This window comes from Odocoileus virginianus, chromosome 2 (assembly GCF_023699985.2).
Source record: "Odocoileus virginianus isolate 20LAN1187 ecotype Illinois chromosome 2, Ovbor_1.2, whole genome shotgun sequence".
Lineage (NCBI taxonomy): Eukaryota > Metazoa > Chordata > Mammalia > Artiodactyla > Cervidae > Odocoileus > Odocoileus virginianus.
Window position 1 is genome coordinate 67,125,925 of NC_069675.1, and position 12,000 is coordinate 67,137,924.

Consider the following 12,000-nt stretch of genomic DNA (forward strand, 5'->3'; position numbering starts at 1 on the left):
AGGGTGAAAGGTCAACTGGCCATGACAGCTCTGCTGAAAAGCTTCCAGTAAAGAGTCAGTCCTTTGAATTAACAGATTACCCCCTTACAATGCAAACAGATGAGAAAATTAACACTCAAGCATTCACACCGAAGATGAATGGATTCATCACCTTCTTGCCCTTGAAACGACCTTCAGAAACCAAATAGAAATCAACATCTTTCTTTGAAGAAAATGAAGCCAAGAAAAGTCCTGAGGGCTCAGTATTGAGTAGCTGTGTGTGCATTGGAACCCTAGCTAGAGCTTTGCTCTCCTGACCCTGGGCTGGGGCAGCATCACAAAAGCCTACCACAACCAGCCTGGTTTTTAGATTATCAAAACTGCCCTCATGTAATCTCAATCTGATTGCTGATAATTAGCAACCCAAGTTAACCTTTCATTTTTGCATCAAGTTAGTTGAAAGTCATCAAAAGAATTTTATGTTTTAGCGAACAAAGCTATATACAGCCAAATTAATTTTTTCATAATTTTCTGTAGGTAGGATTCAACTTCATCTCTTTAAAGGGAAATAATTTCTCCAATCTTATAATGAGATTTTTGTATTTTAAGTAAAAGTAACTTTATCAAGAGCACATTTGGGGGAAAAGTTTTTATAGATTTTAAACACATTAGAATTCCCGCCAGGATAAAATCTGACAATTCTTCAAGGTCCAGCCTGACTCAAAAATAAAATGTATGGAAGGAAGTGGTCCAGCGGCTGTGGAGGGGTGGAGGTGTGCTGAGTGTTCCTGAGACACCCCCGGAAGGCCACTGAAGAACATTGGGTGCTCTGGGTGAGGACAAACCACCAGGCAGTGGTGAGGGGCTTGGAAAAGGAAGACATGCATCGGAGGCACAAGTAATCCATTTCCTATTTTTTACAGTAAATAGCACAGAGCTGCTTCCAATGTGTTTCCAAGCCCAACCAATGAGGGGAAGGATGGCATGGAGCTGACTCTGTGCCCAGTTTATTCTTTTGAACTTCTTCAGGCTGAGAGGATCCTGTATGCCGAAGTCAGGTTAGACCCAGTCACAATAGCACAGATTGAGCACCTCTTGTTTGCCTAGTACTGTCCTGGACCTGGTGAGAACCAGGAGAGGACCGAACCTCCACTCGTGCTTGCCTCACCTGAGAGGAGTCTTCTCTCCCTCCTCAGAACTCTCACGGTGCAGTTAGCTGGACCCCTCTGTGGCTCTTTTTCCCTTACTGGCCTGTGTTGTTGCATCCCTTTGGGTCTCCTTTTAGTCGCCTGTAAGTCTGTGAAGGCCAGGGTCGAGGTCTGCTCCATGTGTGTCTCTGCCTCTGGTCCAGGGCCTGGCACACAGCAGATCCTCACAGAAGCTTCCAGTTCGAATGACTGATTAGTGTCCCTTGCCCCAACCTTGGTGCCATCCTGGAACAGGGGCTTGGCACCATGGAGCCGACAGCTCAGAGGCAGCGAGGGAAACCCCTGGAGAAGGGAGGGCCAGGCCAAGTGAGTGATTGCCTTTCCTCTTGTGTGCAGTTCACTGGCTGTTCACCACATGCGGGGCCAGTGGGCCCCATGGCCCCACGCAGGCCCAGTGCAACAACGCCTACCGGAACTCCAACCTGAGCGTGGTGGTGGGGAGCGAGGGCCCCCTGAAGGGCATCCAGACCTGGAAGGTGCCAGCCACCGACACCTACAGGTGGGTATGGGGGAGGGGAGGGTCAAGGGCAGACCCACCCTCCTGAAGAGGACTGGGGTCCTGCCTGTGGGTGCATGCCTGACTCGCTGGGGTGCCCAGGCAGGCCAAGGCCAGAGACTCTGGCCCACATCAGAGGCGAGGGCTGGAGACAGGGAGATTGGGGATAATGGAATATGGCAGGAAAGGTAGCTATGTCCTCTGTTGGCCAGGTGCCCACACCACAGACCATTTGTGGAGACGATATGCATGCATGAGCTAGCTTCAGAGCGTTCTCTAGTTTTATTAATAATTATAATTTGAATGGGCTGTTCTTTGACTATTACTTCATGTTCAAATGAGGCAATAAATGTCAAAATGTTTGGGAAACAAAAGTATGATACACATGAAAGATGTTTCTTATCCTTGAACCTCCTTTCCTGGGCCTTCATTGTTTGCTAGTAAAGCAACTATTCTTGAATTCTCATCCCAGGCCCAATCCCCACCTTACAGCATTCCACTAGAGCAAGGCCAGGCTGAGGGAGGCCCAATTCCAGCGGGTAGACAGCTAAGCCAAGCTGATGGCAAGGCTTCTAACCCTGAACAGGCATCGGAATGACAGGAAGGCCAGATATTTGCATGAACGATGGCATAATTATGCTTCCTATTTACGCAGCCCAGCCATGTGCTGTACAAGGCCCAGATTGCTGGCCCTACTCGAAAAGTAAAAACGTGAAAGTGTTAGTCACTCAATTGTATCTGATTCTTTGACTCCTCTGTCCACGGGATTTCCCCCGGCAAGAATACTGGAATGGGTTGCCATTTCGTTCTCTAGGAGATCTTCCTGACCCAGGGATTGAACTCATGTAGATCTCCTGCATTAGCAGGCAGATTCTTTACCATCTGAGCCACTAGGGAAGCCTTTCGAAGAGTATGATTATATAGGTCTGGAGTGGGGCCCAAGAATAAGCATTTCCTTTTTTTCATGCTAAACATTTTTACATTAATGAAGCAAATATGACAACACATTGGCGTTTACTGGATGCAGGTTGAGGAGGGAGACATAAGTGATATTCATTGTACTCATGGAATCCATCCACACATTTGTTCATCGAGAATATGAATTTCTCGCAAGTTCTCAGGTGATGCTGATGCCACCCCCAAAAACCGCTGGGTTCATCACACCCCAGACTGTCATCTTCTCACAGCTCAATGACGGAGGCAAGGTTAATGCCACAATCCTCCTTTTACAAAGGAGGGAACTGAAGCTCAGAGTCAGGCGCCTCCCCACAGCCACGAGGTCCAGAAATTGCCTCCAGGCCCAGACTTCTGAGGCCCAGCCGGTGGAGGCTCCTTGCACAGCACGTGGCTGGGCTGCATAAACAAGAAGCATAATTATGCCATCGTTCATGCAAATGCCCGCTCCTCTCCCCTCTGGGGAGGGGAGAGGGAAATGAGCTGCTTCCCTTCCTGCAGTCCCCAACACCCTCCTCCTGCGCCCCGCACAGCCTCAGCCCCCGGGGAAGAAAGGAGCTTCTCAGGTTGCCCTGCTTTCTGTGCAGTCCCAGCCCCTGGGACCTCGTGTAAATGCGTTCTGGGGAAAGCCTAAGTGCTTTTTAAATGACATTCCGGGCAGGAATGCAATAACAAGGTTTGGCTGCAATGAGATTAGCAGCTCCAGGTCCCACAAATCCCCAGTAAATGGCCGAAGACATCCGGCTACCCCTGCCCCTACCGCACTGAGCAGGCCGGGCCTCCCTTCCTGCCTGGCTGATTTTCCAGAGGTCACCCACTGTCATAGAGAGGAGAGGATGCATGTCTGTTGAGGACCCACTAGGTATTTCTCCTCCTTGTAACAATGAAGTAGATGTTATTATTATTGTTTTTATCTGTATTCCCTTGTTTCCATATGAAGAAACTGGAGTCAGGAAGTTAAGCAGCAGATCTAAAGCCACATGTATGTGTGTGCATGCATATGTGCTAAGTCACTTCAGTCGTGTCCGACTCTTTGTAAGAGTGGAAATGTAGCCCACCAGCTCTCTGTCCATGAGATTCTCCTGGCAAGAATACTGGAGTGGATTGTCATTTCCTCCTCCAGGGGATCTTCCTGACCCAGAGATCTAACCCTCATCTCTTACATCTCCTACATTGGCAAATGGGTTCTTTACCACTGGCGCCACCTGGGAAGCCCCCCTAAGGTCCCCCTAAGCCCCCCTAAAGACCCCCTCAGTGACAAAGATGGAATTTGAACCAAGAACCCTCAGGCTCAAAGCATTTGTGTTCCCTCCATTAAAACTCACATCTGGACTTTGAGACACAAGAAACAGGAAATGGGGCAAGGGGATCCTTAGGACCCAAGCAGCACCCACCTCCCGGAAGCCTCCAGAAATGAGAGCCTGGGAGGGGAGGCCCCACTGCCTGAAGGGAGACTGACCAACCCAGCAGTTGGTGTAAATCCCCACATGTGAAAAGCAACATGAGGAAGGCGGCAGAGAAGTGGCAAGGCAGACAGAGACCTCAACTGTTACTCCAGCAAGACTTGCTGTCCCATCCTTGCCCAGAGCGACTCCCAAGTTAGACTGGCTCAAAGTCCCCTGAGACTTACAGAGGTCCTCTTAGGCTGTGTTTCCCCTGAGATAGGGTGAATCAGACCCACTTCCAAACTTGGGCAGGTCATTTAATCCCTAGAGACTCTGTTTACCCATCTGTTAAAGGTGAGGGTTGGGAGTTGCTGACACCTGTCCAGCTGGTTGCAAAGATCATGTACAGGTACCTTGCACGTGTCCTGCATGTGATAGGTGCTTCCCAGCCCAACATCTGCAAGAAATCTGCTGGAGTAACTATGGTGTCAGGCAGTGACCAGACAGCATTTCCAGAACAGCAGTAGTTCCCAACTTCTGTGCTTCCGAGGACTTTTTCCTGGTCTTTTGAAAGATTGTGCCTGCCAAACTACACTTATTAAATAATAATTAATTCATTTCCCCATTTTTTATTAATCACAGCCATATCTAAGTCTAGCCAGGTTTCTGATCTACGTGAATTGCTACAATATCACCACCCTGTGTTGCAATAAGCCCAGCCCAAATGGGAGAACTATTTCCATTTCTCTCTTTGGAATGTTGAGACTAGCTAGCTTGAAGCCCCCAGCACTGCCTACTGCACACTCCCCAGAAACACACACAGGAGCTGTTTTTCTGTTGAAGCAAGACACCGAAATGCCCACGTTTCTAAAGGGGACTTTTTGAACTAGCCTGAGAAGCATCATGTCAAGATGAAAGAATCAAAGCCCCAAAATGTTTGGTTTGGGTTTTGTTGTCACTGTAGACTCCTTGTTTTTTAACCCAACAAAGGCTGTTACAGATATTCTTGACCTTTATCTAATCCTTGACCTTAGATGAGGCTCGAAACTTGAACAATAATGTCTATTGGTCACGTAATGTCACATCAAAGAAGCAGACCATTTGATGATTTGCTATAAATCATTAGAGCACATCAAAGTGCTATGTATGCATGCTTCAGTCGTGTCTGACTCTTTGCAACCCATGGACTATAGTCCACCAGGCTCCTCTGTCCATGGAATTTTCCAGGCAAGAATACTGGAGTGGTTTGCCATTTTCTCCTCCAGGGGATCTTCCCAACCCGGGGACTGAACTTGTGTCTCCTGCACTGGCAGGTGGATTCCTTACCCACTGAGCCACCTGAGAGGCCCCAAAGAGCTATAGACTACATCAAAATGTCCCCCAGTCAGAATATCCAGGTTGAGAGGTCAGGTGCCTTTTTTCTGGAAGATATTTTCTCCATGGTAACTAGTACTAATCCTTATTTAGTAAGCACAGTTCATCTAGTGAGACAAACAGGACACACAGAAGACAGATGTGATCAAAGGTTCTTGAGAACAGGAAGGTCGGGAGCATTCCTTAGGGAGTCCATCTATTCCTGGAAGAGTGTGGCACTCAGCTAGTGCTGTCTGACTGCAGCCTGAGACCTGGCACTATTATTGCTCCAGTCAAGGACTCTACCTATTGATCAGAGAGGTTAAGGAAAAGAAACTACTACTTACCAAGCACCTACTGTCTGCCAAGGTGGGGTATCATTGTCTGAGGCTTCCTCAGGGATGCATATAGGTGAAAACACCCCCACTCTTTTTTTTTAATTAATTTGTATTGGAGTATAGTTATTTATAATGTTGTGTTAGTTTCCACTGTATAGCACAATGAATCAGTTATACATTTATCTGCTCTTTTTTAGATTCTTTTCCCATACAGGTCATTAGAGTACTGAGTAGAGCTCCCTGTGCTGTATAGTAGGTTCTTATGTATGTGTGTTAGTTGCTCAGCCGCGTCCAACCACTTACAACCCTGTGGACTGCAGCCCACCAGGATCCTCTATCCGTGGAATTCTCCAGACAAGAATACTGGAGTGGATAGCCATTTCCTCCTCCAGGGGATCTTCCAGACCCAGGGATCGAACCCAAGTCTCCTGCACTGCAGGCAGATTCTTACCATCTAAGCTACCAGGGAAGCCCAGGTTCTTACTAGTTACCTATTTTATATCATACTGAAAGCGCGCACACACACACACAGAGACACACAGATACACACACACACACTGCTGTCCTGTCCTGAGCTTCCCCTTCCCCTAGATTTTCTACTTTCTCTGTCAAAACAGAAGAGGTGTCCGCACCTGCTCTCCTCCTGCTTTGCAAATCTCAGAGAACCGTACTAAGCGCCTCTTAGGACACTGTGCCTGACACCTAAGTATATAAAGGGTACAAGATCCAGTCTTTGCCCCCAAAGGAGCCCCAGCCAATGGCAGACATAGGAACAAAGCATTTTGGTGTGAGGTACAAATGCCACACCGGAGGTTTACACACCGCCCTGCCATCAGAGGCCAGGGGAAGGGCCTGAGGTCATGGGTGGCTTCCACAAGGAGACAGAAGCCTGAGCTTCAGTCTTGAAGGTGACAGAGTTGTCTGTGAAGAAGAGGGGAGGGCCTTCCTGGTGGGAAGAACCCCTGGGGGAGCCGGGGCCTGCAGGAGCTGAGGCAAGACCTAGCCCTAAGGCTGGAGCCTCACCTCCTAGACGCATTTTGCTCCTTCTGGTGATGGCGTGATGAGGAGAAAAACAAGCAGGGAGGCAGGGAGAGCAGAGGGAAGGCTGCTGAGGTCTTCTAGGCTAGAGTCAATGGGGTCAGGCCAGGGCAGGGGAAGCATAGCGAGAGGGGTTGATTTGTTTGGGAGGTAGCGTCAGCGTGACCGGAGGACGGAGTGGGTGGGGGCCGGGGGAGCAGACGGTACCGGGAGGACAGTGAGTCAGGGGCTGAGGAAGCCAGGACAGTGAGTGACAGCGCCTGTCCCAGAGCCCGACTGGGAAGGAGAGGCAAGGATAACAGGGAGGGGGCGCCTGATTTGGGAGGATTCCCAGTTTGGTTCTGAGTGCCCGTGGGGGTGGGTGACTGAGGTGGGTCAGAGCACGAACATGGACTGTGGGTTGTGCTGGGCAAGAGTCTCAGCCTCACCATGAAATGGAGGCACGCGCCCAGCTCTGAGGCCTGGGGGTATTTAGTAGGATTCCATGTGTGACACACCCGCGCTGGTGCAGCCACACGCCAAAGGTGTCGGCCAGCCAGCCTCTCACTCTTCCTGACTTTTTCCCATCTTCATCCTTCTCTCCCTCCCCCCAGCCCACCTGCCTGTTTCCTTCCTTACTACCTCTCCAGGGTTCCACATCCTTCCCAGCCCTCCTCCTCCCCCAGCTTCCCACACACACACACTCATGCACGTATATGCACACACACACAGATAGTCCATAAAATCATTTGTCTCATTTGTCAAGCACAGCCCACAGCTCCTGACAGCAGCTCTCACATGGTTCGCTTGTTTCTCAGACATAGCGTGCAGGAGGTCCCAGATCGCAGCTGCAGCCAGCCAAGCCCGCCCACAGACCTGGCCGCAGCTGTTCTGATGGCCTCTGTCCCTGACACTCATTTCCTCACCTGGCTCCAGAGACCAGCGAGTGCAGCTGGATCACACCATCAATCAGATCCACCCACGGCCATGGAGCACCTACTGCCGCTCGGCTCTGAGCCAGGGAAAGGGTGGGGGTGGTGTCCACTTCTTTATCTGGAGCCACAGCCCTCATAGAGAGGACTGAGCCTCTGGTCTTTACAAAGACTGCAGAGCAGGGAAGTTCAACAACAGTTCACAATGCCAGAACAGTTCTAGACAAGCGTAGAGGAGAGTCGCAGGCATGACTCCTTGCCAGGGTAATTGGGCAGATAGCCATCACCCTAGAGAGCATAGAGCAGGGCAAGTCAGAGTGTGGGCCTGGGGGTGCATGGAGCGAAGAGCCGTGAGCTGCAGGCAGAATGAAGCTTGGGTTCTACCTCTGATACACTGTGTGACCTTGGAAGTGTGCCTTCCCTCTGCTTTAGGGCCTCATCTGTCAAAGGAGGGGTGAGAGGGAGCAGTCACTGAGGTCTCTTCTAGCTCTCGTACTCCTGGGTCAGGAAGGCAGTAAGGGACAAGTGGACAATGGGTCTTGCTCATCGGTGCAAAACCGGAATGGAACAGGGACGGCCTCTGCTGCTGACCTGGGTGTCACCTGATGACTCGCAGGACCCATCTGGGTCATCCAACTATACAACTGAACAAAGACCTCATGCTGCCAACGCCCTGCGCATATCCGGCGTCTCCGAACACACCCAGCATCTCCGCGCCCTCACAGCACCCCAGAGGCTGGATGGATACACAGGGTGGACCTTACCATTCTGATTTCCCAGAGGAGGAAGCCAAGCCTCAGAAGACAGAGGGACTTGCCCAAAGTCCAGCTAGGTGTTAAGGGCAGAACCCAGATCGGGTGTAGGAGAGAAATGAAGTGTCCCTGCTTCTCCAAGTGGGGTTTCCTCGCTCCCTCCCCTCCACCATCCCTGGCAACCCCGTGCTGCACACCAGCTGCGCTCTCCTTTCAGGCTCCGGCAGGCAGCCACTTTGATTTGCTGCTAATTCTTTATTTAAAAAAGATTCACAACTCAATTACATCAGGTAACAATAGCTCACAGTCAATAATACAAAACGCAAACCCAGTAAACATTCATTCTGACCAGGGGACATGGATTTAGATGAAGAAAAACAAAAAAATTACAGCATCAGCTCGTTGAGAACAGTATCCTGTAATTTCCAGTAAATTGGAATCACGGCGAGTCGTTTTCCCCACTTGAGTGGCAGGTATATTAATTTGTTGGCATTTGTCAACCATCAAAATAAGTTGTTTACAAGGGATGGGAAGAAAGCTTCAGAGAGTCAGGCTGAGGTTATTATTCTGGCAGGAGATTGTGTAATGTGATTCATATGATTTGGGGGTCTTCAGAAGCACCAGGGCTGGCCTGTATGTACTCCCTGTGGAGGTAGGTCCTGGGTGAAACTGAACACCCTTGACCCTGGCCCCTCAGCCACACCCTACTCCACCTACTGCCCTGCTCTCTAGAATCGGGGGCCTCATCCAGTCACCCCCTTCTGCCTCCCGGAAATCACTCCAAGAGAGGAGTGGACAGGCTCACCAGGGGTACATTAGAACAGTTACCATTTGTTACTCACTAGTTACCCTCCAGGGGCTGAACTAGGCCCCTTAGCATGCGTGCATGCTAAGTTGCTTCAGTCATGTCCAACTCTTTGCGCCCCTGTGGACTGTCCCAGAGGAGCTTGCCAGGCTCCTCTGTCCATGGGATTCTCCAGGCAAGAATACTGGAGTGGGTTGCCATGCCCTTTTCCAGGGCATCTTCCTGACCCCAGGGATTGAACCGACATCTGCTGTGGCTCCTGTATTGCAGGCAGATTCTTTACCGCTGAGCCACCAGGGAAGCCTCAGGCCCCTTATAAGGGGCATTATCTCATGGAATTCTCACAACCTGTCAAGGTAAGTATTATTATCCCCCTCTTATAGATGAGGAAACTGGAGCTCAGAGAGGGTACATAACCTGCTCAGGGTCACAAAGCTGGTGAGTAACAGAGCCAGAACCAGAAGAGGGAAGCAAGGTGCCTTGGACACAAAAGTCCAGGAGGCTCTGGCTCTCAGGGTGGCCCAAGTGCAAGGCTGGAACCTGAATGGGGGACGTCTCACCCAGCTCCTGGCCCTGAGGGACCCAACTGGATCTAGATCCAGAGTTCCAAAGAACAGCACGGAGAGACAAGAAGTCCTCCTTCAATGAACAGTGCGTAAAACTAGAAGAAAACAACAGAAGGGGAAAGACTAGAATTTCTTTAGGGAAATTAGAAATACCAAGGGAACATTTTGTCCAAAGATGGGCACAATAAAGGACAGAAGTAGTAGAGACCTAGTAGATGCCAAAGAGATCAAGAAGAGATGGAAAGAATAACTGTACAAAATAACATGGAAAAACTATCCAAAAAAGATCTTAATGATCTGGATTACCATGATGGTGTGGTCAGTCACCCAGAGCTAGACATTCTGGAGAGTGAAGTCAAGTGGACTTTAGGAAGCACTGCTTTTAATAAAGCTAGTGGATGCAATGGAATTCCAGTAGAGCTATTCAAAACCCTAAAGGATGATGCCATCAAGGTGTTGCATTCAATATGTCAGCAAATCTGGAAGACCCAGGAGTGGCCACAGGACTGGAAAAGGTCAATCCTCATCCCAGTTCCCTAGTGGGGCAGTACTAAAGAATATTCTAACCATCAGACAGTTGCCCTCATCTCCCGTGCTAATAAGGTCATGCTTAAAATCTTCCATGCTAGGCTTCAGTATTATGCAAACCAAGAACTTTCAGATCTCCAAGCTGTGTTTTGAAAAGGAAGAGGAACCAGAGATCAAATTGCCAACATTCACTGGATCATAGAGAAAGCTAGGGAATTCCAAAAAAAAATGTACCCCTGTTTCATCAATTATGCTAAAGCTTTTGACTGTGTGAATCATAACAAACTGTGGAAAGTTCTTAAAGAAATGGGAATACCAGCCCATCTTACCTGTCTCCTGAGAAACCTGTATGCAGGTCAAGAAGCAACAGTTAGAGCCCTGTATGGAACAACTGATTGGTTCAAGATTGAGAAAGAAGTATGACAGGGCTGTCTGCTGTCACCCTGTTTGTTTCACCTATACACCAAGTACATCGTGAGAGATGCTGGGCTGGATGAGTTACAGGCTGGAATCAAGATAGGTGGGAGAAACATCAACAACCTCAGATATGCAGATGATACCACTCTAATGGCAGAAAAGCAAAGAGGAACTAAAGAGCCTCTTGATGAGGGTGAAGGAGGAGAGTGAAAGAGTTGACTTAAGACTACATATTAAAAAAAGTAAGATCATGGCATCCAGTCCCATTACTTCATGGCAAATAGAAGGGGAGAAGGAAGAAGTAATGACAGATTTCCTTTTCTTGGGCTCTAAAATCACTGTGGATGGTGACTGCAGCCATGAAATCAGAAGACAGTTGTTTCTTGGCAGGAAAGCTATGACAAACCTAGACAGCATGTTGAAAAACAGAGACATTACTCTGCCCACAAAGGTCCTTATAGTTGAGGCTATGGTCTTCCCAGTGGCCACATATGGTTGTGAGAGTTGGGCCATCAAGAAGGCTGCTGCTGCTGCTGCTGCTGCCAAGTCACTTCAGTCATGTCCGACTCTGTGCAACCCTATGGACAGCAGCCCACCAGGCTCCTCTGTCCACAGGATTCTCTAGGCAAGAATACTGGAGTCGGTTGCCATTTCCTTCTCCCTCAAGAAGGCTGAGCATTGAAGGATTGATGCTTTTTAACTGTGGTGTTGGAGAAGACTCTTGAGAGTCCCTTGGACTGCAAGGAGATCAAACCAGTCAATCCTAAAGGAAATCAGTCCTGAATATTCACTGGAGCTCCAATACTTTGGCCACCTGATGCAAAGAGCTGACTCGTTAGAAAAGACCCTGATGCTGGGAAAAATTGAAGGCAGGAGGAGAAGGGGCCGACAAAGGACTAGATGGTTGGATGGTATCACCAACTCAATGGACATGAGTTTGAGCAAAGCTCCAGGAGATGGTGAAGGCTGGCATGCAGCAGTCCATGGAGTCACAAAGAGTTGGACATGACTGGGCGACTGAACAACAGCAACAACCGTCTGCACCAGCCTGTGCTTTCTTCACTGTGGTACAGCCACCTGGAAGAGATGGGCCTTGTAGTAGCTAGAAGCTTCCAAGGAATGAAGTTCAGTGGTGGGATTTCAGGCCTCATCTGGCTGACCAGAGAGACACTATCGCCCCTACAAGTGGTCCAGGCAGGTAGCTGCCAGTTCCCCATGTCTAGATGTTAGTCCAGGTGGAAATGTGGGGCTGAGGCTATCACACAGGAAA

General features: G+C 49.3%; 1 protein-coding gene across 2 annotated transcripts in view; it reads left to right on the forward strand.

Annotated features, from left to right (window-relative positions):
* ALK (ALK receptor tyrosine kinase) overlaps positions 1-12,000 on the forward strand; it is a 724,846-nt gene that overhangs the window by 664,306 nt on the left and 48,540 nt on the right. For both annotated transcript variants that reach the window (XM_070449831.1, XM_070449826.1), the window contains exon 12: positions 1,524-1,686. In XM_070449831.1, the coding sequence (XP_070305932.1) occupies positions 1,524-1,686 (163 nt within the window). The remainder of the gene's footprint in view (positions 1-1,523; positions 1,687-12,000) is intronic.